Source organism: Hypanus sabinus, chromosome 13 (assembly GCF_030144855.1).
Source record: "Hypanus sabinus isolate sHypSab1 chromosome 13, sHypSab1.hap1, whole genome shotgun sequence".
Taxonomy (NCBI): domain Eukaryota; kingdom Metazoa; phylum Chordata; class Chondrichthyes; order Myliobatiformes; family Dasyatidae; genus Hypanus; species Hypanus sabinus.
In genome coordinates this window covers 77,274,618-77,301,713 of record NC_082718.1, presented here as the reverse complement: position 1 = coordinate 77,301,713, position 27,096 = coordinate 77,274,618, and the positions used below count along the sequence as shown (strand labels likewise).

General features: G+C 40.8%; 1 protein-coding gene across 6 annotated transcripts in view; it reads right to left on the bottom strand.

Moving 5' to 3' along the window:
* The window catches only part of rph3ab (rabphilin 3A homolog (mouse), b), a 269,820-nt gene that overhangs the window by 15,880 nt on the left and 226,844 nt on the right, over nt 1–27,096 (bottom strand). For 4 of the 6 annotated variants that reach the window (XM_059987937.1, XM_059987936.1, XM_059987940.1 and 1 more), the window contains 7 exons: nt 26,235–26,344; nt 14,089–14,215; nt 13,069–13,125; nt 8,847–9,001; nt 6,301–6,382; nt 3,520–3,616; nt 469–633 (listed from right to left, as the gene is read on the bottom strand). In XM_059987937.1, coding sequence (XP_059843920.1) covers nt 491–633; nt 3,520–3,616; nt 6,301–6,382; nt 8,847–9,001; nt 13,069–13,125; nt 14,089–14,215; nt 26,235–26,344 — 771 coding nt within the window. In that variant the 3' untranslated portion in view covers nt 469–490. Of the gene's footprint in view, nt 1–468; nt 634–3,215; nt 3,245–3,519; nt 3,617–6,300; nt 6,383–8,846; nt 9,002–13,068; nt 13,126–14,088; nt 14,216–26,234; nt 26,345–27,096 lie in introns of those variants that run through there. The other 2 variants (XM_059987941.1, XM_059987939.1) reach the window with 2 other exon arrangements.

The window sequence follows — 27,096 nt, the reverse complement described above, 5'->3', positions numbered from 1 at the left end:
CCCCCTGCCGGGCCTGATCTGGTCTGCTGTTGGGTGCATGGCCTGGTAATCTGACCAACGGATGCCATGCTCTCCCTCTTGGCTTTCCACAGCACTTCTGCCCGGGCCGCCACCTTCCGGGGGTTGCTGAAATCTGCGTCGGCCAGCAGCAGATGTATGTCCTTGGGCAGTTGCTCTAGGAACGTTTGCTTGAACATGAGGCAGGGCTTGTGTCCGTCAGCCAGGGACAGCATCTCGTTCATCAATGCTGACGGCAGTCTGTCTCCCAAACCGTCCAGGTGAAGCAGGTGGGCACCCCGCTCACACCATGAGAGGCCAAAGGTCCCAATGAGCAGCGCTTTGAATGCTTCATTATTTGCCTTCTTCTGGGGGCAACTGTATGAAATCCGCAACCTGGGCGGCCGTCTCCTGGTCAAGGGTGCTCACCACGTGGTAGTAACGTGTGGAATCAGAGGATATCTGCCGAATCTGGAACTGGGCTTCTGCTTGGCTAAACCACACACACGGTCGCAGCGTCCAGAAAGTCGGCAGTTTTAGCGAAACTGCATGAACAGATGAAGAGTCGGTCATCTTTGGTCCAAATCCTGTTTGGACCGTTGGGGTCACCAATGTAGCGATGTACTACACACAGCGCTGAAATAACAACACACAGTCTGTAAGTCGTTTGGAGACTAGTTTATTCAAACTTCGCAGCGCTGGCATTTAATCCCTAGCGCCCACCCTCTCTGGGCGGAAATGACGTCAGAGGTGCATTACCAAAGTCTCCCCCCGCGCGGGGGCTATTTGTGAGCCGGTGCGCCTGTGCAGAAAGTGGGTCGCCACAGTATCTTCATTGCTGCTTGAATCACCAGTGGCATAACAGGCAGTAACTAACTAACTAACTAACCTCATTAGTCATGGGAGTTCCCATTTCTGCAGTTTAATAAGACTTAACTATGTGGTTAATAGTGGCTGGAGTCTATTAAAGAACTTGGAGAGGTAGAGACACCAGAGGCTGCAGACACTGTAATCTGGAGTGACAAGTAAGTGCTGCTGGAACCTAATGGGTCAGGCAGTACCCTGAAGGGAAACGGACAGCTGACATTTTGGGTCAAACTGCATTAAAAGGTATCAATCCAAAATGTTGACTGTCTATTTTCCTTCGGAGAAACTGCCTGGTCTGTTGAGCACCTTGTCTGATGTTTGGAGGCAGGTCTTTCAGACAACTCCAAGTCACTATCCAAAAGAAAGATCCAGAGGATAGGTCTTGCCTGTACAAAGAACAACAGTGCTTTGGACTGTTAAGCTGCATGGATTTAGCATGTTAAACTTCAGCTGTATTCCATGCAAAGATGGAATAAACGCAATTATAAGGCCAGAAAGTAGAAACAGGAAATGAGGTAAGAAGGTAAGGACAGTTGACTTGCAGCATATACCTGAGACATCATAATATCTAGACGGGGCTCTCTAAATTCAGCTGTACTGGTTCAGTGATATTGGTTGAAGGAAAGTTATTGGTTGGACCCAGAGATAAATACTTCTCCTTTTTACAGTTAGCCTCTTGGAATCTTTTTCAACCTTTTTTACTGGACAGATAGAATCTCTGCGACACAGCACTTTTGGCAGTGTGGGACATACTCAACACATTGAAATTTTAGCCTTGACTTTTGAACATGGTTCTCAAATGGGACTTGAACCTACAACTTTCTGATTTGGAAATGTGGGCTCATCCTTATGAAACTGTTCACCTGGACAAACACACTAACACCAACGTGCTAGAGATATTTTATTTCTTCTGAAACACAGTTCATTAAATTACTCCATTTAAACTGCCTCTATTTTACTTAGACTGAGACTGTAAGCTGTGTTTGGCAAAGCAAAAGCTGTTCTGCAACAAGGAAACTTTCAAGTGTCTTGCTTTAGAATTTCCTTCATGTGACAAAGAATCATGTGATTAAGTAACAAGACAGAGATACAGCTAGTAGAGCCACAGCTTCATGGCTCCAGTGACCCAAGTTCAGACCTGGCCTCTGATGCTGTCTTTGTTGGGGTGAGCATGTGGTTTTCCCTGGTACTTCAGTTCTTTCCCACATCCCAAAGACATGCACGTTAGTTGATAAGAAGCCTCCAAATAAGGGACATCCTTGGAAATAATTTGGAAAATGTGTAACTCGGGTGATTAATGGTTGGGTTGAGTTGTTCTCCGATCTTGGCAATCCATCTGCAAACATTTCGTCACCATATGAAGAGACATCATCAGTGCACTGTTAATTTGTGGTGTGTCCTACGATGTCCTTTTAATAATGAGAAGAGGAGGATTTTCATTGTCTCAGAGGGCTATGTAGCCTAAGTCATTGGGTGTATTTAAGACATAGATTGATAGGCTCTGATTGATAAGGTGTTAAGGCAGGAGTATTGTCAACCATGACTGAAAGACAAAACAGGCTCGATGGGCCAAATGGCCCAATTTTGCTTCTGTACAGTACATCATGACCTTGTAAATTGGTCACTGCGAATTGATCCTTACTTTAAGTGATAAAATTGGAGGCGGGTGGTGGAAATTGATGGGAGCACAACGGATTCTGCAGATGCTGGAGATCCAGAGAACAACTCTGGCTTCTTCCACCTTCCTTTACAGTCCTGATTAAAAGTCATGACCCAAAACATTGACTGCTTATTCCTCTTCATTGGTACTGCCTGACCTGCTGAGTTCCTTCTGTATTTTGTGTGCAATTGATGGGAATGTGGGGAGGATAAATTGGGTTTAGGGGTAAATTAGTTTAATTGGGTGCTCAGTAGCGGAGGCAGACAGATGGGCTGAAGCTCGGTTAGTTCTGTATGACAATAACTCAATTTCATGGCTTAGATGACTAAGTACCTGATACCACATGGAGACTAATGAGAGGAACACTTTATGTTTCATCTAGAGTCAAGTACAATGTCTGAAACAACTAGCAACTGCCCTCTAAGAAAAAATTAATAAACAGTAATTGGGCTCTTTGATTAAAGAAATAAATAATCCAGGAGCATTTACAGCAAAGGGGGAGCTTATCAGGGCATTTTTAGGAAGTTAGTTTCTGTAGTAATTCTCACAGGATGACAAAAAGTGAGAGTGCTAAGTCAGGCTGAAGGAGCCAAATTAAAAGCCAGATCATTAAAGCAAAAAGAACACAATTTCTTCAATCCCGAGGTTTAACATACCTGAGGAAATCAAGATGCTTTAGGCCAGTTCATGAGTTACTTGCTCAAGCCTAGTGGGTAGTATCTAACAATAACAGAATGAGATGAAATTGTGAATGGATATATTGGAAGACATGGACTGGATCATTGCATCTGTCACAAAAAGAGGAATTGAATGTGGAACTGCTCATATTGCATCAAGTGTCAGTGTCTGGAGAGAACTGTGATAATTGTGAAAACCTCAAATATATGGATTTTGATTCCACAGGAATTAATCTATAAACTAAAAACATTTAAAAGCTAAAGTCTAGAAGCTGAGCCATACTCCCTTCAGTAAAATCAGTCCAAGTCATTACTTACCAATATAATCATTGGCTTTGCCAATATCGTAATCCCACACAGAGAGCTCCAAGGTTTTCTTGGCCAAGTCACTGTGCTTAATGTCGTAGAAGAATTCCTACAAAAACAGGAATCACGCTGATAACCACAAAAACTCTGTACTTCTGAATAATAGGGAAAGTCAATAAACAGTGAAAATTGAAGACAGTTGAAGTCTGAATAAAGGAAAGGATTTTTGTGCTGCAATCCTTACATCAAATTAACAGCAAAATGCACAAATCACCCAGAGTCCCATTCTGCCAGTAAACCCTGGCATCCAGGCAGAGGGCAAAGTTACTGTAGGTCCTTTACATTAAGGTCTTACTGTGATAAGAACGATGAGTCAGCTTACAGAGAGGAGGTGCAGCGGCGAACGGACTGGCGCAGAGCCAACAACCTGTCTCTTAACGTGAACAAAACAAAAGAGATGGTTGTTGACTTCAGGAAGGCACGGAGCGACCACTCCCCGCTGAACATCGACGGCTCCTCGGTAGAGATCGTAAACAGCACCAAATTTCTTGGTGTTCACCTGACGGAGAATCTCATCTGGTCCCTCAACACCAGCTCCATAGCAAAGAAAGCCCAGCAGCGTCTCTACTTTTTGCAAAGGCTGAGGAAAGTCCATCTCCCACCCCCCATCCTCATCACATTCTACAGGGGTTGTATTGAGAGCATCCTGAGCAGCTGCATCACTGCCTGGTTCAGAAATTGCACCATCTTGGATTGCAAGACCCTGCAGTGGATAGTGGGGTCAGCTGAGAAGATCATCGGGGTCTCTCTTCCTGCCATCACGGACATTTACACTACACGCTGCATCTACAAAGGAAACAGCATTATGAAGGACCCCATGCACTCCTCATACAATCTCTTCTCCCTTCTGCCGTCTGGGAAAAGGCTCCGAAGCATTCGGGCTCTCACGACCAGACTATGTAACAGTTTCTTCCCCCAAGCTATCAGACTCCTCAATACCCAAAGCCTGGACTGACGCCTTACTGCCCTATTGTCCTGTTTATTATTTATTGTAATGCCTGCACTGTTTTTGTGCACTTTATGCAGTCCAGTGTAGGTCTGTAGTCTAGTGTAGCTTTCTCTGTTTTTTCTTATTACGTAGTTCAGTCTCGTTTTTGTACTATGTCATGGTAACACCATGGTCCTGAAAAACGTCTCATTTTTACTATGCACTATACCAGCAGTTATGGTTGAAACGACAACAAAAGTTGACTTGACTTGATTCTGGAAGGGGACTCCACTTCGTTTTCGCCTGCTGAGGAATCCCCAGGCATTACATCTCACCATAAAGCTGTCTTGAGTTTCCTCTCCCAAGGCTATGACAATTGTTCACCCTTTGTTCCCATCACTAAACATGTCGGGTCTCCAACTGCAGTGGGTTGCAGTCCAGCTGTCCCTCTCCATGCCAGCTTGAAGCCAGAATCAGCACAAGGAGTCAACTGCTGCTGATGCAGCATGGTACCTATGTTCTGGCCTCTGCTTTACAAGTCCCATCTCCAGGTTCTGCCCTGGCTGTGGTAATGCTGAATGGGGTAGTACACATCTGCATCACCACATAGCTTTGTTAAACCAATAATGACATTTAACAATAGGAAGGGTTACCTAGTGTTGGTGCTATATTGTGGCAGATGAACTCAGCTTTGAAATAATTATGAATTGGAGTACAGCAGAAGACAGAGAGATTAGTGTCATGATGTTATGACAATAACCTTTTTTCTGAATGTTATCAAAACCAAAAAGAGCTGGTGATTGACTTCAGAAATGGGGTTGGTGTGTAAGTTCCAGTCTATATCAATGGTGTAGAGATTTGGAAGGTTGGCAACTTCAAGTTCCAAGGTGAGAACATCAGCAATAGCCTGTCTTGGTTCAACCACAATGACGTCACAGCCAAGAAAATTCACTACACCTCTACTTCCTCAGAAAGCTAAAGAAATACCCCATTGACTTACCAATTTTTACGAATACATCACAGAAAGCATAGGGAGTTGTGGACACAGATCAGCACATCACAGAACCCTGGCTCCCCACTAAGGACCCTGTTCATACTTCTCGCTGCCTCAGTAAAGCAGCCAGCATAATCAAACCCTACACATTCTCTCTTCTCCTCCCTCCCATCGGGCAGAAGATATAAAAGCCTGAAAGCACGTACCACTTGGGTTGAGGACTGCTTCTATGCCACTTATCAGACTCCAGTATGGTAAAATGTACTCTTGGCCTCACAACCTACCCAGCTGAGATCTTGCACTTTATTGTTTACCTACACGCCACTCTTTCAGTAGCTTTTACACTTTATTGTTTTGCTTTATTTTACTCAATGCACTGTAATGATTTCATCTGTATAAACAGTATGTAAAATAAGCTTTTCACTGTATCTTGGATATGTGACAATAATCAACCAATACCAATATTAGGAGATGGTCCTGAAGAAGGATCTCGGACTGAAACATTCGTTTCCATAGACGCTGCCTGTCCTGCTGAGTTCCTCCAGCATTTTATGTGTGTGTGTGTGTTGCTTAGGAGATGAATACTTGGCATCTTTATACCATAACTATTTACAAGAAATATTAATCAGGGTTAAGTATTGAGCATTCATCTGACCCTTTTGGAAGCACTCTAGGAAGACAATGCCAGGTGCTATAAGTTGTTTAAAAATTATATGTCAATTGTGTCCATTAGTTTTAAGTTTTTTTTCTTAATGAATTACTAAAAGATCTCATTTCCTCGGAACGTTTACATAAGATTTGTGCATCTCACCTCATTAAATTCAGGGTTCAGTGTCTTTTTCTTGATCTGTGTTTTCTGTTTGGCCTTTTTACCCATGTCAGGCTTGAGACAGCTGAAAGAAGCCAAAAGATTGTTGTCAAGCTTCTAAATAATCGCCCAGAAGAGCCAACACACTTGTCACTGGAACAGACGGGGGCATTCAGCATTGCTTTTGCTGTTCAATTAGATCAAGATGGTGGATGAAGTGATGCTTTCTTCATCCAGCCACTTCCACTTCATTTTAATTTACCCCTTGCTAGGGAAAATAGAGTTATTGTTTCACTTGAATTTTTGCTATTTACAACAGAGAGCCCAACATTTCTTCACAGTTCACATGAAGAAGTTGTTTATAAACCTTTTTCTAAAGACTATACAGTACAAAGCAGATTTTATTGGAGATTGTTAGTTCATTAATTTCTTTGTTTCTGGAGTCTCCTGCTGCCACTCAATGTCCATCAGCTAAGTGCCCCCTGCAATGCCACTCTACAGCAGCTATTTGGGAATGTGGGAAAACTCTGGTTCTGCATTTACTTGATCTCAGCCACAGTGAGAAATTTTAAGCGTTAACCCATGTCTCTTTTACACATTCTGTTGGGATTTCAATGCCTATGAGTGGATTTATTTTTCATTCTTTCACCTCCTAAAGGTGCTGACTTGTGTTGGGGTGCACCCCAACCAACTACCTTAACTGCTTAGTCCCTCCACAGAGGGTCAGAGAGAAAAGAGGACCTTTGACTTACTGAGTCTACATGGACTAATCTTGCATCATCCCCTTTTGTGGTGCTCTCCACTGTCTTATCAATCTTCCCCATTCACCTACACGCTGGCGTACTGGGGAGGGCAATGAAGCTATCAGCCACATGTCTCTGTGAGCAGCCTGAGAAACCCATGTGGCATAAACTCAGACAGACCTGCATCACTGGAGCTGAAAGGCAGATGCTCCACAAACAGCACCACGAGGCTGCCCAAACTTGTTATCCTAGGCCATTTCAATGAATGTGGAGAAAGGGGCTTGTTTCCCATGGAAACGGGAGCTTTGACTAGAGGACACTGAGGTTGCAGTCACTTTTTGTCCCAGGCTACGGACTGTGGACAGATCATGGAGCTCAGGTCGATTGGATGGCAACTGGTTTTCAGTTTGAGATATGAGCGAGAATCTGGACACTCTGCAGTGGAGGTGGGTTGAGGAGAGAGTAATCCTGTTAATTTTTCATCTTTCAGCAACAAAGGACATTACAAAAGGTTAAATCCTTGACTTGAACTTCCCGTGATTCAGGACATTTACAAGGGCGGGTGTGTAAAAAGGGCCAGTGGGATCATTGGGGACCCGAGTCACCCCAACCACAAACTGTTCCAGCTGCTACCATCTGGGAAACAGTACTGCAGCATAAAAGCCAGGACCCACAGGCTCTGGGACAGCTTCTTCCACCAGGCCATCAGACTGATTAACTCACACTGACTTGAGCGTATTTCTATGTTACATTGACTGTTCTATTTATATAAATTACTATGATTGCACATTCAGATGGAGGCATAACGTAAAGATTTTTACTCCTCATGTACATGAGGATGTAAGAAATAAAGTCGATTCAATTCAAACGCTCTGCTCCTCAGGATTAAAAGGTACACAGGGCATTGTAATTCTTACAGCAACCATCCAATTCAGTCTTCACACTGGTGCATCATTCTAACCAGCTCAGGAGAGCTTCACCCACATCTCTGAGTTAACAGCAATAGCCCTAAATGCAGGTGATGAAAACATCTCAGCCTCTGTCATTTCAAGGAGAAATAAATGAAACATACCCTCCGCAGGCCAATTCTGTTTTCTCACGGTCTGGTGACTTTTAACTAGTAGTCATTAAAGAAATCATGGATAAATCATTGCAGAATGGTATGTTTACCATGTCTCCTCTTGGAGAAACACCCAGGGGAAAGGTAGACACTAATGTGAGAAGAGTTGGGGAGCATCTCCCTGAGAGAGAGAAAAACTGGTGGGGAATAAGAGTAGGGGAGAGGGAGAGTGGAAGAGAGAGAGGGGAGAGGGAGGGAGAGGGGGAGAGGGGAGAGTGGGAAGAGAGAGAGGGGTGAGTGGGGAGAGGGAGGGAGAGATGGGGATGGGGAGGGAAGAGTGAAGGAGAGAGGAGGGAGGGAGATGGGCAGCAGGAGGTACAGGGAGAGGGAGTGGGAGTGAGTAAAAGAAAACAAAGACATTGAGGAAGTAAATCATAAAGACCATAATGAATCAGGGAATGGATTTATTTTACAGAGTTTATACCATCTAACAGAGGTGATTGTGACAGTGCACGATTGACAGAAAGCAGGATAAAGCTTTGAAAGGAAGCAAGGCCATCCTCCGTCGCTCCAGGGAGAAAAGGCCAAGTTCACTCAACCTATTCTCATAAGGCATGCTCACTAATCCAGGCAACATCCTTGTGACTGCTGTTTGTCAGCAGAACAGGAAAATAAACAGATATTCACAAAGAAACTGTGACGTGAAGAAGGGTGCAGCAAACAGCATCAACTACAGGCTTACGTACATTTTGACAAAGGGGTCAGAGTAACCATTGGCATCCATGGCAGCCAAATGAACGCAGCGTATAATTCCCACAATCAGGCCTCCCTGCTGACTGCTGTACAGGAGTGAGATGAGGATTCGACCCCGCTCCTCAATATCACCACAGTGCTCAGCTTGCTGGAAGAGGGCAGAGAATCTGTTAGTGTGGGTTGCTCTTAGAATCTGTCAAACTAGTCCAATTGTTTAAAGTGCTCTCAGACCAACTAGAAATATTTTAAAAATGGAATATTTTAGATTCATAGAGATCTTTGCCTCACTTGTCCGTGCCAACCGTATCTACACTAATATCAATTGCTGTGCATGGCCAGTACCCCTCTAAACCTTTCCTATCCATGCATTTGTCCAAATGCCTTATAAAAATTATAACTGTACACACCTCTACGATTTCCTCTGGCAGACTGTTCTATAAAAACACAATCCCCTGAGAAAACCTTGCCCCTTAGAACCCCTTTACAGGCAGTCCCCAGGTTACGTACGAGTTCCGTTCCTGAGTCTGCCTTTAAGTCGGGTTTGTACGGAACAAGTCGGAACAGGTACATCCGGTATTATTTAGCGTCAGTTAGTCAAACGTTTGTCTTAGTATATAGTATATATTTGACCTTTCTATGCATATAAAACAGTTAAGAAACGCATGTATTTCAATAATTAAACCACTGCGTTGCTTAGTAATAATTGTAGCTTTCATTTCACATTTCACATGCTCCGCTAATCTCACTTTTATCTGTTATCCTTTAAAATTGTTCGATCGTTGACCGACAGCCTAACGCTTTTCCAATGATTGATGGCGTTTCACCTCTTTCCAAACGCTTTAGTATTTCCACTTTATTTTCAATCGCGATCGCTTCCTGTCAATGGAACAGAGACACTGCGGGCGGCGGGTCCCGAACTCCACCACACTGAGACAGGCTAAATGGGACAAGTGGGGGCTGTACTGGGTTTGGGTATTTGATCCTCCACAATATTCCACGTGGGAATTTAAACTGGAGGTGGCAGTGTTTTTTTTACAAGGTCGAGTTTCGAGCTCGACATCAACCCGGCACGGATGGTACGGGAGTCACTGGATCGACATCAACCCGGCACGGGAGTGGTCTGTCACTGGATCGAACTCGAGCTCGGCGCTGATCTCACTGAGCCACCAGGGGGGTGGGGTCAGGGTGAATCTTACTAAGAAAAATTTAAGCCAAATACAAAGTTAAACACTCAACACAGTGTCAATGGCAATGACTTAAAATGGTGGATGGCATCGCGGTCTGACTTAAAATGGCGGACAGCGTTCTCCTTCCTCGTAAGTATGAGTTGTCTGTAAGTCGGACGTTTGTAACTCAGGGACTGCCTGTAACTTGTTTTTCCCTCTTAAACCTATGCCCTCCTGGTTAGGACTTCCTTACCCTTAGAAATAGACTGATTATCTGTCCTGTTTATGTCCTTCATAATTCTATAAACCTCTATAACGTTATCCATCATCCTGTGCTCCAGGGCCAATAGCCTCAAACTATCCAAACTCTCTTTTTAACCCAACCCCCACCCCGCCAATTCAGGCAATGTTCCTGTGAACTTCTTCAGCACTCTCTTGAGATTAATCACATCCTTCCTATAGCCTGGTGACTAGAACAGCACACAAAGCAGCACATGTGATGTTGCACAATTATAAACTGACATCCCTATATGTATACCCAAAGCCTTGACCAATGAAGGCATCTTTCTCAACTCTCTGTCTACCGGTATTGCCATATTCTGGGAACTATGTACTTGTATCCCGAGGTCTCATGTTCCACAGCATTGAACAGGAGCCTGCTATTCACTGCACATAGAAACACAGAAAACCTACAGCACAATACAGGCCTTTCAGCCCACAAAGTTGTGCCAAACATGCACTTACTTTAGAAATTACCTCGGGTTACCTCTCATCATCTTGTACACCTTTATCAGGTCACCTCTCACCCTCCGTCGCTCCAGGGAGAAAAGGCCAAGTTCACTCAACCTATTCTCATAAGGCATGCTCCCCAGTCCAGGCAACATCCTTGTAAATTTCCTCTGCACCCTTTCTATAGTTTCCACAACCTTCCTGTAGTGAGGTGACCAGAACTGAGCACAGTACTCCAAGTGGGGTCTGACCTGGGTCCTATATAACTGTAACATTACTTCTCAGTTCCTAAACTCAATCCCACGATTGATAAAGGCCAATGCACGTCCTGGCCTGGTTTAGCTTCCCATTTTACTTAGAACAAACCAACTTACAGACTGCATTTTCTTACTGGGGAGTAGTGTTCCCAAAAAGAGGTCACAATCCGACTGTATGCTGCACTGGAAGAGTCAGTTTAACTCCAGAGTACATTGAGAGACTGTATCATAGAAAATGAACTTGGTATCCCTCATATGGATTCCGTACTGAGGAACTGTGCTATGGGAACTTCGCTGGAAAATTGTACCACAGATATATAGAGGGGAAAGGTAGAGTCATACAGTCATGCAGCACAGAAACAGGCCCTTTGGCTTACCTAGCCCATGCTGAGCATGCTAGTCCCATTTAACGTGTTTGCCCCATATCCCTCTAAATTTTTCCTATCCATATACCTGTCCAAGTGTCTCAAATATTGTTGAAGTATCTGCCTTAACAATTTCCTCTGGCAGCTCATTTCACATATAAACTATCACTTTCTGGATGAAATATCTCCGTCCGTTACGGAGTGTGGAGCTTAAGATGATGGTGCCTAACAGTGATACCTTTGCTTGCATTTTCAGAAACAGCTCTATTTCTATTTTTAATATCTCTTTTATTTTCCTTTTCAGAGTTGTTTTGAAGACTCTGACCTGGAATTACATGCTGACTTTGGTTCTTTGCAGGAATGGGACCCACCCTCGGGGCCTCGCGTCTGGCCGGTTTTCGATATACCAAGGATGCGGCCAAGAAGACGAGTGTGCCGGATTTTCGTGGCTCTGGAGGTGAGCAGATTCGAGGTGGGTGGCGCTGCCTGATGTGTCCCGGGAGTACACAGAAGATTGAAAGCAGCGTGTTAGCTGCTGGCTGCATGCTCAGAGTTCTTTGGGCACAAGAGTTCGGAAAAAGCAATGCAACAGACTTTTAACACCCTAAATCGGTCAATTGTTTGTTATGTCTCCCTCTCACTGTGAAACGGGGATACATCTTTTTCCCTTATTAGTGAGAGAGAGAGAGCCTGTGGTATGTCGAATTACCGGGTGAACGAGTAGTCTTTGGGGTTCTGCAAGTCTGTGTCTTTATTGATGTTTTGCTGCACACTCCAGTGCTCGGTGGAGGGTGCAGGTGCTTTTTTTGCTGGTGGGAGGGGGTGTTGTTGTTTTGCTGCTGCTTATGTGTGGGAGGGGGGACCTGGGGGGTTTTGGGGTTCTATCATTTAACTGTCAGTCACTCTTTGGGGCACTCCCCTGTTTCCATGGATGTTTGCAAAGAAAAAGAATTTCAGGATGTATATTGTATACATTTCTCTGACATTAAATGTACCTATTGAAATCTTCAAAGTTTAAAGTAATTTTTACTATCCGTGTACGTATTTGTCACCATACACAACCCTGAGATTCATTTACCTCTGGGCATGTTCAGCAAATCTACAGAATAGCAACTATAACAGGATCAATGAAAGATCAGCAAGAGGGCAGAAATCAACAAACTGTGCAAATGCAAATATAAATAAATAACAATAAATAATGAAAACATAAGGTAAAGAGTCCTGAAAGTGAGATCATTGGTTGTGAGAACATCACAATGATGGGGCAAGTGAGTGTAGTTATCCCCTTTTATTCAAGAGCCTGATGGTTGTGGGGTAGTAGCTGTCCTTGAACCTGGTGGCGCGAGTCCTGAGGCTCTTGTACCTTCTGACTGATAGCAGCACCGAGAAAAGAGCACGGCCTGGGATATTAAGCCTCTCCCCTCTTGCCATAAATCTATGCTCTCGGATTTTTGAATACTCAACCCTGGAAAAAGGTGTGTGCAATCATTGTATCTATGCCCCTCGTGATCTTAAACACCTCTTAAACGCCGTCAATGAAGTGCTAAGTGAACTCTGCCAAAGGTACTTGGGGAACTATAGGAAATGGTACCAGGCTAACAAGGTTGCCAATGGGAGGGGGCTAACAGCCCTCCTCTCTATCCAAACTGCTAAGTGTGAACAAAGCACAGTATAGAAAAGCAATGAAGCCACGTTTACCTCATCCTCGTAAAGTGACATTCCCCGTGTGGATCCAACTGTAGAACCTCGCTTTACCTGTGGGAATATTCACAATATATTAAGGATGAAGCTTAGCAACTGGATCAGTGTCGGAATCAGATTAGTTTATTGTCATTTTCATATACACCAGGGTGCAATGAAATTCCTTGCTCTGGGGCAGCTTAGGAAGTAAGCAGTATACAGAGTGATAATAAATTAGTTAGTTACTGCCTGTTATGCTTCTGGCATTTAGAGCAAACAGTAGTACAGAGTGATAATAAATGCACCAATAAATACAGCCAAGGGTGCAATAAACAATGAAACGGGGCAACGTAGAGTACTGCAAACCAAGGCAGTGCTCAAAGAAGTCCTAAGGTGACAATAACGGAAGAAGGAGCATTAAGGGTTTGAAAACTTGGCGGCACCACCGGGAATGGGGTGATTAGGTCAGGAGTCCGATGGCAATAGGGAAGAAGCTGTTCTTGAGTCTGGTTGTATGGACAGACAAGCTACTGCATCTTCTCTTACAGAGTAGATGAGAGAAAAGGGAAAGACCAGAGTGTTTGGCATTGTTAATGATACTATTGGCCTTCCAGATGCAGTGCACCATGGTGACGGACTGGGTGGAAGGATGTGATGAAATAAGCAGTGTTTGTCACTCTACACTGGTTCTAATTGTCAGTTCAAATCTACATAAAAGGTATTCCTAACATGCCTCTTGTTACAGTCTAAATATCAGGCCGTCCCACAAATGAAAGTTATGGAATGGGGATTGGCCTTCCTGCCCTGAAATGTCCTGGCATCCTCTGAATCTGCGAGCAAAAGAATAAGCTACACAATACCTACACTATCAGCACCCTTACTCTGCTGCTTAGTTACTGCAACCGCTTAGTTCTTAATTGTGCCACATCCAGCATATTCTGGAGAGGTGTACTCACCATCAAAGCTGCTGAAGCTGATTTTGGACTCCAGCTGTGATCCTGAATAAGCCCTGAAGAGTAATCACAAGGAAACCCTTACCGGCACAACTCTCTCCAGACAGATGTTGAAGTTCTTTACTTGGTTAGGTTTGAGTTTCTTTAGAGAAACCCTGGTCTCTCCAATGAATTCATTATGACCAAATTTATCTTCATCCAGGACAGATATCCTGTATTGGGGGAAAAAATATCAATTCAGGTTGAATAGATCAAACAATTTGAACTTATGCGCAGTCTTCAATGCAGTAAAATGTTCTGAAATACTTGGCAACAGCATCAAGAAACAAAATTTGACAAGAATATATTCCTGCACCTGACCAAATGTTTGTTTAAGGTAGTCTTTCACAAACTTTTTTAGCCCAAAGCACTTTCAAACTTGTCAATGCCCCTCTAAAGCATCTTCATCCTTGTCAATGCCCCCGTTAGGCACAATATACTTTCCAGCACTCCCCGTAGTGTAAACATGTCTACCATATGCTAACATGAGAAAAGTTATCCTGTTTTAAATTTTTGTTTTTAAACCTAGCTTACACAGCACCTTCGATATCAATGTCATCCTTGAGCTTGATGGTTTTTAGTAAGAGTTGAAATATCTGGTTCAAGTCATCACAGTGAAAACTTTAAGACCCCACACATAACAATGTCCAAGTAGTTTCTGGTTTCTGTGAGTATGTGGTTCACTGCACTGAAACCTTTTTCAACAAGGTAGGAGGATGGAAATGCAATGAAGAACAGTTTGGCTCTTCTCCAAAGACCAGGAAACTTCATATGACGGTTAGCCACATACCACAAAAGCCAACATTTTTGAAAAATGTTTTTGCTACTTCATCATTCTGAATTTTGATTATTTCTTCTTGCAAGCTCCCTTCCTGTTCTTCTACCTTGCAAAGAAATGGGTTAATTACCCAGTCTGGAATTTCCAGATCGATCAAATCCTTGAATCAATTCTGAAAATCTTTCTCCAGTGACTACAGGTATAAGCAGTACTCTTGCAAATCACCATCTGTGAAAGAGAATGCCATACTTTCATGCAGGGAAATTGTGAGAACATTCTTCTCCCAATGTTTTGCTTATACATTTCAGTTTTCTGATGGAAAACTTTTGCCTGGATTAAACTGAAATCCTCACTCTGCAGTTTCATATTTAGAATGTTAATTTTGTCATACATATCGGCTAGGTATGCCGCATCTCCAAGTATAACTTCAATCTTGTTCCCCAAGCTCTTGTCAACTTTGAGTAAAAATTCAACCAGTGTCAAACAGATCAAAGAAACGCTTTAAGCAGCAGCCTTTTCACAGCCAACACACTTCAGTGTGAAGAAGCAAGCATTATCTTGGCATAATTGTTGAGTTATTACTCAGAGGAATTGATTTTAAAATACTGGTATCCATTTTGAGAACACGGTGAGCACTTCTGATACAGCAGGTGTTATCAATTGTATGAGATTTTCCACACTTTGCAATCATTTTGGAAATGTTATAAGAAGCAATTAGACCACTATCAAGATAATTTTTAGCTTTCTTGGCAATTGATTCGAGTGTTCAAATGCTTCTTTCATCTTCTGGAACTGAGTAATACCATAATTAGCCTTTTCAGGGAGTCTTTTACAGAAGTGTTCCTGCAATCTTGATGGTTTCATGGCTTCATTAGACAATACAGCATTACAAATAAGACACATGGGTCATCACTGATCTGACAGGAATGGAATAATATCATACTCCAGGTGTGTAAAATTATATTGGTGCACTTTCTATAGTTTCTGTTTCTTAGCAGGATTAGAATTCCAGGTGTCACCACCTTCAGACTCACAGAAATCGCGCCATATGTATTTATCCATCATTAATGGGGCTAAATTAAAATTAAAAATTAACACAAACTGGGAATGCATATTGGTGAAAGCAGCATTGACATGGATGGAACAATGATAATGGCATGTAAAGGAACAGCAAGGTGAAGATGAAGACAACCACAACAGCGAAAATTATGTTGACAAGGATTCAGATTGGAATCTGAATGTTAATCAGGACAGAGCTGGTGTTTGGCAAGCTACCTTTATACTATTTCAGTTAGCATGATTGACCGAGCATGTAAAGTCTCATAATCCCCAAAGACTGTTCTTGACTGCGCATATGAAGCCAAGGTCACTTTGAACACCTCAAGAGGAATCCTTGGGGTCTGCAGGTTCACTGATTGGCTCTAACTTCACTGTTTAGTTCCGGCCAGCACTGTGTTGTTGCATGACCTGTTTTCCATAGATCCGTAGAGAAAGTTGAGAGGATGTACTCGACTTACCAGCTGTTACATTCCATGAACTCATTCTGTGCTAAAAGTCAAGGGGAACTGTTGGGCAAGACACACAAAATGCTGGAGTTACTCAGCAGCCCAGACAGCATCTATGGAATAAAAGACACCTGAGCACGCACGCTCCATCCACCAGAAACAGTGGCATCTCCCAGTGGCCACCCATTTTAGTTCCACTTCCCATTCCCATATGTCCATCCATGACCTCTCTACTGTCACGATGAGGCCACACTCAGGTTGGAGGAGCACATGTTATATTCTGTCTGGGTAGCCTCCAACCTGATGGCATGAACATCAATTTCTCAAACTTCCAGTAATGCCCCCTTTCCCTACTCCCCATCCCCCTTTCCCTCTCTCATCTTATCTCCTTGCCTGCCCATCGCCTCCCTTTGGTGATCCTCTTCCTTTTACTTTCTTCTGTGGCCATCTGTCCTTTCCTATTAGATTCCCCCTTTTTCAGCCTTGTATCTCTTTCACCAATCAACATTCTAGCTCTTTACTTCACACCTTGCCCCCCCCCAGGGTCTCACTTATCTGCTTGTGTTTCTCCCTCCCCTCCCCTCCCCTCACCTTCTAACTCTGACTCCTCATCTTTTTTTCTCCAGTCCTGCTGAAGGGTCTCGGCTGTTCACTCTTTTCCATAGATGCTGCCTGGCCCGCTGAGTTCCTCCAGCATTTTGTGTGTGCTGCTCAGATTTCCAGCATCTGCCAGATTTTCTCTTGTTTGTGAACTGTTGGGCACCCTGGTTGCTAATTTATGCATCCCAGTAATGTCTGTTTGGTTGATAAGGTCAGATGAGATTGCCGAGTTTCAGACGTGTTGTAACAACGTGTGCTCACTGCCTGCAGAGAACACTTCCTGTGTTCCAGGGCCTCATCCTTCTATTTGACCTAACTGTCAGTCAGATCTCGTGCCTCAAGTTAGGGTGCTGCTTAGCCCCCCCAAGAATCTTGAACATCTCCAAGACTTCTATTTCCCATAATGCCCCCTTAAGACTCATAACTGTCCCCTTTGGGAATCACTGATTTAAGAGGAAGAGAGATAGGGAGGAAGAATTGTCTATGAAGGGAATTTCATTGCATAGCTGGGGATATAGCTACCAGTGGTAGAACAATTAAATTAAATTCAGGGGTGCATGAGATGTCAGGATCAAAGGAATTGAAAGAATTCAGGCAGCTGGAATGCTAGACATAAGATTACTGGATCAGTCCTGCACCAGAGACTATAGCTAAAAACTGCTGATTGACACGCTAGTTTAGTCCTGCAGGGCAGTGGCATTGCTCAAGCACGGTATCTTCCAGTCAAGATGACGCCTGCGTACAATGCTCCTTTAGTTGACATCTTCTGGATAGATCATGAAATCATATATTTCACTTCTTTTATGTCTTTGCTTTTTGCCTTGAATGCTTTTCTGAAACCATTGGAGCCTGTGATTTGCAGTTTGGAGATGGTCTGGATATTTTAGCACTCAAGTCTCCGAGAGGATTCTGGTAGCAGAGGCAATGTGCGCAAATCTTGTGGAAGAAGACTGCGTGACGGGTGCAAGCCAATGTTTGACTCGATTTCACTGATTAAAGCAACAAGGGAGATTGAAACATCTAGGCGAATGCACAAGGTGAGTGCTGCCTGCCTGCCTTTTGATTACTGCTGGATCTCTCTGCCACGGAGAGGGAAGATTGCATTTTGATTACTGGTGGGATCTCTCTGCCACGGAGAGGGAAGATTGCATTTTGATTGCTGGTGGGATCTCTCTGCCACGGAGAGGGAAGATTGCATTTTGATTACTGCTGGGATCTCTCTGCCATGGAGAGGGAAGATTGCATTTTGATTACTGCTGGGATCTCTCTGCCAGGGAGAGGGAAGATTGCATTTTGATTACTGGTGGGATCTCTCTGCCACGGAGAGGGAAGATTGCATTTTGATTACTGGTGGGATCTCTCTGCCACGGAGAGGGAAGATTGCATTTTGATTACTGCTGGGATCTCTCTGCCACGGAGAGGGAAGATTGCATTTTGATTACTGGTGGGATCTCTCTGCCACGGAGAGGGAAGATTGCATTTTGATTACTGCTGGGATCTCTCTGCCACGGAGAGGGAAGATTGCATTTTGATTACTGCTGGATCTCTCTGCCACGGAGAGGGAAGATTGCATTTTGATTACTGCTGGGATCTCTCTGCCACGGAGAGGGAAGATTGCATTTTGATTGCTGGTGGGATCTCTCTGCCACGGAGAGGGAAGATTGCATTTTGATTACTGCTGGATCTCTCTGCTACGGAGAGGGAAGATTGCATTTTGATTGCTGGTGGGATCCCTCTGCCACGGAGAGGGAAGATTGCATTTGATTACTGGTGGGATCCCTCTGCCACGGAGAGGGAAGATTGCATTTTGATTGCTGGTGGGATCTCCCTGCCACGGAGAGGGAAGATTGCATTTGATTACTGGTGGGATCTCCCTGCCACGGAGAGGGAAGATTGCATTTGATTACTGGTGGGATCTCTCTGCCACGGAGAGGGAAGATTGCATTTTGATCACTGGAGGATCACTCTGCTGCCGGAGAGGGAAAGGCCTGCTGCTGTGCCAGAGAGTGTTACCCGGCTTTTCTGCATTTTGATATGGACTTGGACTATAGACTTCTTTTTAAGTTTTTTACTTTTTCATATTCTGTGTTTTTCACCTGATCTTTCTTGTTTCTTTGTGTGCGGGGGAGGGGAATTGGGGAGTTGATGTGCCTGTTGCATTTTTGTGTGGAGAGGAGTGTTGATGATCGTGCTGCTAATCTTTTCTTACTTGTTTTCATGGTTATCTGGAGAAAAAGAATTCCAGAGTTGTATACTTTGATAATAAACAAACTTTTGAACCTATTTCATGGATGAAATTGTCTGCCCAGTCTACCCTCTCTCATTTTAAGGTAAAACATCCCATGATTGAGAAAGTTATCTCCAGTGTTCTGGCCAATATTTATCCTACAATGTGCCTTACTCTCAGTGGCCACTTTATTAGGTACATCTGCTCGTTTATGCAAATACCTAATCAGCCAATCATATGGCAGCAACTCGATGCAGAAAAGAATGCAGACATGGTCAAGAGGTTCAGTTGTTGTTCAAACCAAACATCAAAATGTGGAAGAAATGTGACCTAAGTGACATCGACTTTGGAATGAATATTGGTGCCAGACGGGGTGGTTTGAGTATCTCAGAAACTGCTGATCTCCTGGGATTTTCACTCACAACAGTCTCTAAAGCTTACAGAGAGATGTGCAAAAAACAAAAAAAAAACATCCACTGAGCAGAACTGCTATGGGCAAAAATTCTTGTTAATGAGAGAGGTCAGAGGAGAATGGCCAGACTGGTTCAAGCTGACAGGAAGGTGACAGTAACTCAAATAGCCATACATTACAACAGTGGTGTGCAGAGGAGCATCTCTGAATGCACAACATGTCAAACCTTAAAGTGGATGGCGGGGAGGACGTCACGTGATGACGTAGGATCGAGACGCAGAAATCCAGCTCTCCCGTAAAAAAACAGTAATTTAATGTTTAAGTTAAGAAAAGTTAGTAAATACTTCCTAAAAATTACTTATAAATACTCAAGATTGTTCGAAAATATGTCTCATAAGCAGAAGCAGAAGAAAACTACTACCTTGAAGACAACACAAGTCAGAAAAGAATCAAGGCCCGCCGCCATGAAAGAGCCGCGGACTCAAGTGCATTTTACCTCCGGCGATACAGAACAGGAAACTGCGGCAAAATCAACCGTCTCCAAAGAAAAAGAGCAACAAGAATCGCGCATGCGTGAAGGAAGGAGCATGCGCAAACACGAGCAACCTGAACTACAAATCCCAGCTACGATTGGAACTGGAAGTGGAAGTGAAAGTGAATCTGAGGCAGATTCAGATTCTCTGGATAAATCAGACGAAGATGGAGGTAAAAGCTTTTCTGGAGATATAGGAAAAACTTTGGTGCAAATAATGCATGTATTAAAAACATTAAAAGTAATTAAAAAAGATATTAAAAATATGAAGATTATGTTTGACAAAATGAAGAAAAAACAGGACAAATGAATAAGAAAATTAAAGACTTGGAAGAAACAACGGGAGACGTTGAAAGAATGAATAAAATGGAAGACAATATTTCTGTCTGGACATCAGAAAGAAAACAGTTGTTGGAAAAAGTGGATGTGCTTGAAAATTTTAGCAGACAAAATAATATTAAGATTGTTGGACTTAAAGAAGATATAGAGGGAAAGGATCCAATAAATTTTTTTCAAAAATGGATCCTGGAAAATTTGGAAATGGAAGAAGGAACCCAGTTAATTGAAATTGAAAGGGCTCCCAGAGCCTTAAGACCAAGACCTCAAGTTGATCAAAACCCACGATCAATCTTGATAAAATGTTTAAGATATCAAGATAAAGAAAAGATCCTGAATGCGGCTGCCCAACGTGCCAGAAAGAGAAACGGGCCATTGATGATAGAAGGGAAAACAGTTCTTTTCTATCCTGATATAAGTTATGGCCTTTTGAAGAGAAAGAAGGAACTTAACCCAGCGAAAAAAGTTTTATGGGAAAAGGGTTATAAATTTATAATGCGTCACCCGGCAACCCTGATAATTTTTTTGGATGATGGAAAAAGAAGATTTTTTACTGATTATCGGGATGCCAAAGAGTTTGTACAAAAATTCCCAAATATTCGCTAACCACAGCCAAAGATTTAAAAGTGAAACAGATTAAAGATGAAGACAGGGACAGCGAATGGAGTTGATGGACATTTAAGGACAGAAGAATATTTAAATATATTCTTAATTATATGATACAGGGGGAGAAAGGTAAAAATTTAAGAAATATTAATTGAGAGTAGCGATATTTTTTCTTCTTCTTGTATATATACTTTTTTACGTTACAGGGGAGCTGGGGGAACTTCGGATCGATTACTACGGGATTCACGTGTGTAATCATGGCGATTGACATGACCCGTACAACGGAGGGGGGTAATGTTGTGTTTTTTATCCACAACATTAGTAGGGAGGTATTTTGTTACTTTTTTCTTTATAATCTATTTTTCTTCTATCTTTCTTTCTTTGCCTGGATGATCGGGGAGAAGACACATAGCAACATGGAAGATTAGGTATTATAAATTGGAGTAACCCTATTAAAAATAATGACTAATTTACCGAATTTTTAAAGTTTTAATGTTAATGGGCTTAATGGACTGGTGAAAAGAAAAAGTATTTTAACATACATTAAGAAATTGAAAATAGATATAGCTTTTTTACAAGAAACACACTTAACAGAGATAGAACATCAGAAATTAAAAAGAGATTGGGTCGGGAATGTTATTGCAGCTTCACTTAATTCAAAGGCGAGGGGAGTTGCAATTTTGGTTAATAAGACTTTACCAATTAAAATACAAAATGTACTAATTGATTCAGTGGGGAGATATGTAATTATATATTGTCAAATTTTTTTCAGAACTATGGACTCTTATGAATATTTATGCACCAAATGAAAATGATGTAAAATTTATACAAGAGGCCTTTTTTAATTTGGCTGACACACATGACAAAATATTAATAGGTGGAGATTTTAACTTTTGTCTAGACCCAGTTTTAGATAGATCAACAAAGGTCGTTACAAAATCAAAAGTAGCAAAATTAACTTTATCATTGATGAAAGATTTAAATTTGATTGATATATGGAGAAGAATTAATCCAAAAGAAAGAGATTATTCATTTTATTCAAATAGACACAAAACTTATTCAAGGATAGATTTTTTTCTATTATCAACGAATATTCAAGACAGAGTGAAAAATATGGAATATAAAGCAAGAATATTGTCAGATCATTCCCCCTTGATAATGACAATGATTATGATAAGAGGGATCAATTTAACAGATGGAGTTTTAATTCAATATTATTAAAACGTCAAGATTTTTGTGATTTTATGAAAAAGCAGATTCAGTTTTTTTTAGATACAAATTCACATTCAGTTGACAATAAATTTATATTGTGGGAAGCAATGAAGGCATATTTGAGAGGCCAGATATTAAGTTACACTTCTAAAATTAAGAAGGAATTAGGTAGAAATAGATCAATTGGAAAAAGAGATTACAAAATTAGAAAAAGAATCTCAGAGATATATGACAGAAGAAAAATGAAAACAACTTGTTAACAAGAAGTTACAATATAATACACTTCAGACATATCGAACAGAAAAAGCAATTATGAGAACTAAACAGAGATATTACGAACTAGGTGAAAGATCACACGAGATTCTTGCTTGGTAGTTAAAAGCAGACCAGACTTCCAAAACGATAAATGCAATTAGAACAAGTGTAAATAAAATTACATATAAACCTTTAGAAATTAATGAAACTTTTAAGAATTTTTATTCTGAGCTGTATCAATCAGAATCACAAAATGATAATGTCGAGATAGAAAGGTTTTTATCACAAATAACTCTTCCAAAATTGGATTCGGAAGAACAGAAGGGATTAGATGTGCCTTTTACATTATGAGGTCGAAGAAGCTCTAGGATCACTTCAGAGTAATAAATCGCCAGAAGATGGTTTTCCGCCCAAATTTTGCCAGAAGTTTAAAGATTTACTAATTCCTCCTTTTATGGAGTTAATACACCAAGCAGAAAGAACGCGTAAACTTCCAGAATCTTTTTCGACAGCTATTTTAATAGTATTGCCAAAAAAAGATAGAGATCCTTTAAAGCCAACATCATATAGACCTATTTCTTTGTTAAACACCGATTATAAAATAATAGCAAAAATTTTATCTAGTAGATTATCTAAATACTTACCAAAATTGATACATATAGATCAAGCAGGATTTATCGAAAATAGACAATCGGCAGGTAATGTAACCCGTTTACTTAGCATAATTCATTTGGCACAAAAGAGGGAGGAAATGAGTGTGGCAGTTGCTTTAGATGCAGAAAAAGCATTTGATAGATTGGAATGGGATTTTTTATTTAAGGTATTGGAAAAATATGGATTAGGAGTATCCTTCATAAAATGGATTAAAACCTTAAATACTAATCCCAAAGCTAAAGTAGTGACAAATGGTCAAATTTCAACATTATTTCAGTTAACAAGGTCAACTAGATAAGGTTGTCCATTATCACCTGCTTTATTTGTGTTGGCGATAGAACCATTAGCTGAATTAATTAGATCGGACCCAGATATTAAGGGTTTCAGAGTTAACCAGGAGGAATACAAGATTAACTTATTTGCTGACGATGTTCTGCTTTATTTAACAAACCCATTGTATTCACTACGTAAATTATCTTCTAGATTGGAAGAATATGGGAAAATATCAGGCTACAAAATAAATTGGGATAAAAGTGAAATTCTACCTCTTACTAAAGGAGATTATAGTCAATGTCGATTAATAACTCAATTTAGATGGCTGATAAATAGTATAAAATATTTAGGTATAAGAGTTGATAATGATATAAAGAATTTATATAAATTAAATTATTTACCATTATTGAAAAAAATTCAAGAAGATCTTGATAAATGGATGATGTTACCAATAACCTTAATAGGCAGAGTAAATGCTGTAAAAATGAATGTATTCCCTAGATTACAATATTTATTCCAAACACTACCAACACAACTACCCCAGAAGTTTTTTCAAGAGTTAAATAAATGTGTGAGGAAGTTCCTTTGGAAAGGTAAGATGTCAAGAATATCATTGGAAAAATTGACATGGAAATTTGACCTAGGAGGGTTACAACTTCCAAACTTTAAGAATTATTATAAAGCAAATCAACTTAGATTTATTGCATCTTTTTTTGATGAAGATAAACCGGCATGGATTAGAATAGAACTAAATAAAATAGGAGAAAATATACCAGAAGATTTTATATATAAGTGGGAATCTAAATGGATATGGGAAAAGAAAGAATCTCCTATATTAAAACATTTGATTGATTTATGGAATAAAATAAATGTTGACGATGAGATAAGGAAATCTTCATTAGCAAAGGGACCTTTAATTCAAAATAAACTTATTCCTTTTACAATAGATAACCAACTTTTATACAACTGGTTTCAAAAAGGGATTAGATATATAGGAGACTGTTTTGAAGGAGGTTTATTAATGTCATTTGATCAATTAAAGAATAAATACAAAATATCAAACAACACTCTTTTTTGTTATTTCCAATTAAGGGCTTATTTAAGAGATAAACTGGGTCAAACAGTGTTATTGCCGAAACCTAATGAAATAGAAACTTTAATTAATTCAAAAAGGAAAAATTAAAAAATTTATTTCTTGTGTGTATAGTTTGGATCAGAAACAGGCAATTAAACAAGGAATTCATAAGTCAAGACAAAAAAGGGAAACTGACTTGAATATTAAAATTGAAGAAACAAGTTGGTCAAGACTACGTCTTGACAATATGACAAATACAACAAATGTCTGGTTAAGATTAGTGCAATATAATTTTTTACATCAATTATATATTACACCACAAAAAATAAATAAATTAAACCCAAATTTATCTGATCAGTGCTTCCGATGTAATCAAGAAACTGGTACTTTTTTACATTCTACTTGGTCTTGTTTTAAAATTCAACCTTTTTGGACAAATTTAAGAGTTTTACTGGATCAAATTATTGGAACACAACTTCCACATAACCCAATATTATTTTTACTAGGCGATATTGAAGGGATAAAACTGAAACCCAAAGAATTCATAAGAATTGCATTGGCAGTAGCCAAAAAGGCTATTGCAGTTACTTGGAAATTGGATTCATACTTAAGTATAGATTGTTAGAAGAATGAAATCTTCAGCTGTACTCCACTTGAAAAAATTACTTATAATTTGAGATAAATATGAAACATTTCTGAAAATTTGGCACCCTTATTTACAAAAGATAGGATTAAATATATAGGTGCTCCGAAGATAAAATTACTGGCTATTTGGGGAAATAAATAAATATATATACTAAAGCTATTATGAACTCCATGGAGCATGTGGGGATCTTCCGATATCCAAGCACTCTTTCTTTCTTTCTTCTTTTTCTTCTCTTTTTTTTTCTTTCTTTCTATAGGGATATGTTAGGGGGAGGGGTTAAGGGAAGGGGGAAGGGTTGATAATTTTTTTTCCTTTCCTTCTGTAATCATTTGAAAACTCAATAAAAAAAAAGTGGATGGGCTACAGCAACAGAAGATCAGAAACGTGCACTCCGTGGCCACTTTACTTTATGGGGGTGATGTTTAAATTCAATTGAATGAAGAATATAGCAACAGTATATACCTGTCAATGTGATATGCCCTATAAAAATTGTACAAAGAACATAATAATGTTACATCATCCAGAAGGTCTCATAAAAAAAACTATTTGCAAAGCAACTTTCATTCCCCTTTCAGAACCTGTCAAAGTACTTCACAGGCAATTAAGCCCTTTTTTGTAATCTCAGTTATTATTGTAATGTAAGGGCTGTGACAGCCGATTTCTTAACGGTAAATTTCCCTAAGTAACAATGTAATGGTGATTTCTTTCTACCTGTTTAAGTGATTTTGGTTGAGGAGTAAATACTGACCAGGACTGCAGGAATAACCCTCTCACCTTAGGACATTTTTTGTAAACATCTGCCTTAAAAATGCTGACAGGCCTGTTTTATGTCATCCTCTCAATCTTGGCAACTCTGACGGTACAGGACTCCCTCTGTATTGGAACATCACCTTATGTTTCTGGAATGAGACGTTAGATCTACTAACTGAGCCACAGATCAGAGTTTGTTGAGGAAGAGCACCTCATATTCTATCTGGGCCATCTACAAACCAACATCATGAACGGTGAATTCTCCAAATTTGTGGGTTGAATGCAGGAGCAGGTCTTCCCTCAAAGTTACAGCTGTATCCATATTTCTCACCTGAGTGTTTTCCTCTGCATATCATCCTCGGTGATCCCGTGGTACGTTAGCCGTTCATTCCACACTGGGTTTCGGGTGTTGCGCAGAGTTTTTGTACGCAGCTTGTTTGACTATGTGTTTGAAACATAAACAGATTTGGTGTCAAATCCTTCAACTACTCAGGTTATTATTCAGAGTGACTTGGTGAACATCGACAAATCTGAGAGTTCTTCTGGTTAAATATATCTCTTGGTGCACTTCCCTGTCACCATTCCTAGAATCAATGGTTTATGAGTAAAATGATTTTCTACATGTTTTTGTGTATGGTCACTTGTGTACCATGTCAGTAGCTATGCATGAAAATATATAATGAATTGTATTTTTGTTAAAGATTCTTTTCCAAGGTACATCTTGTAGATTTTTGGAGGCCAGTTCAGGGAATTCAGCTTCAGGATAGAAGGACTTCCCTTTTGAATAGGGATGCGGAGGAAATTCGTTCACCAGAAGGTAGTGAACCGTGGAACTCATTGTCACAGGTAGCTGTGGAGGCAAAGTCACTGGGTGCATTTAAAGTGGAGGTTCACAGGTTCCTGATTACTAAGGGCATTGGGAGAAGGCAGGAGAATGGGATTGAGAAGAAAAATAAATCAGACATGATCAAATGTTGGAGCAGACTCGATGGGCTGTATAGCTTAATTCCGCTCCTATGTTTTATCATCTTATGATCTAACTCATGGCCCCATGAGTTAGGTGTTAGGATTAATGTATTTTCATACGGCTGCTCCAGTAAGACCAGCTGACTATTACAAACCACTGTAACCCTAGGTACAATAAATCAGATATATCTGAAAGTAAGAGGAATATCATGAGATAGAATTTGACT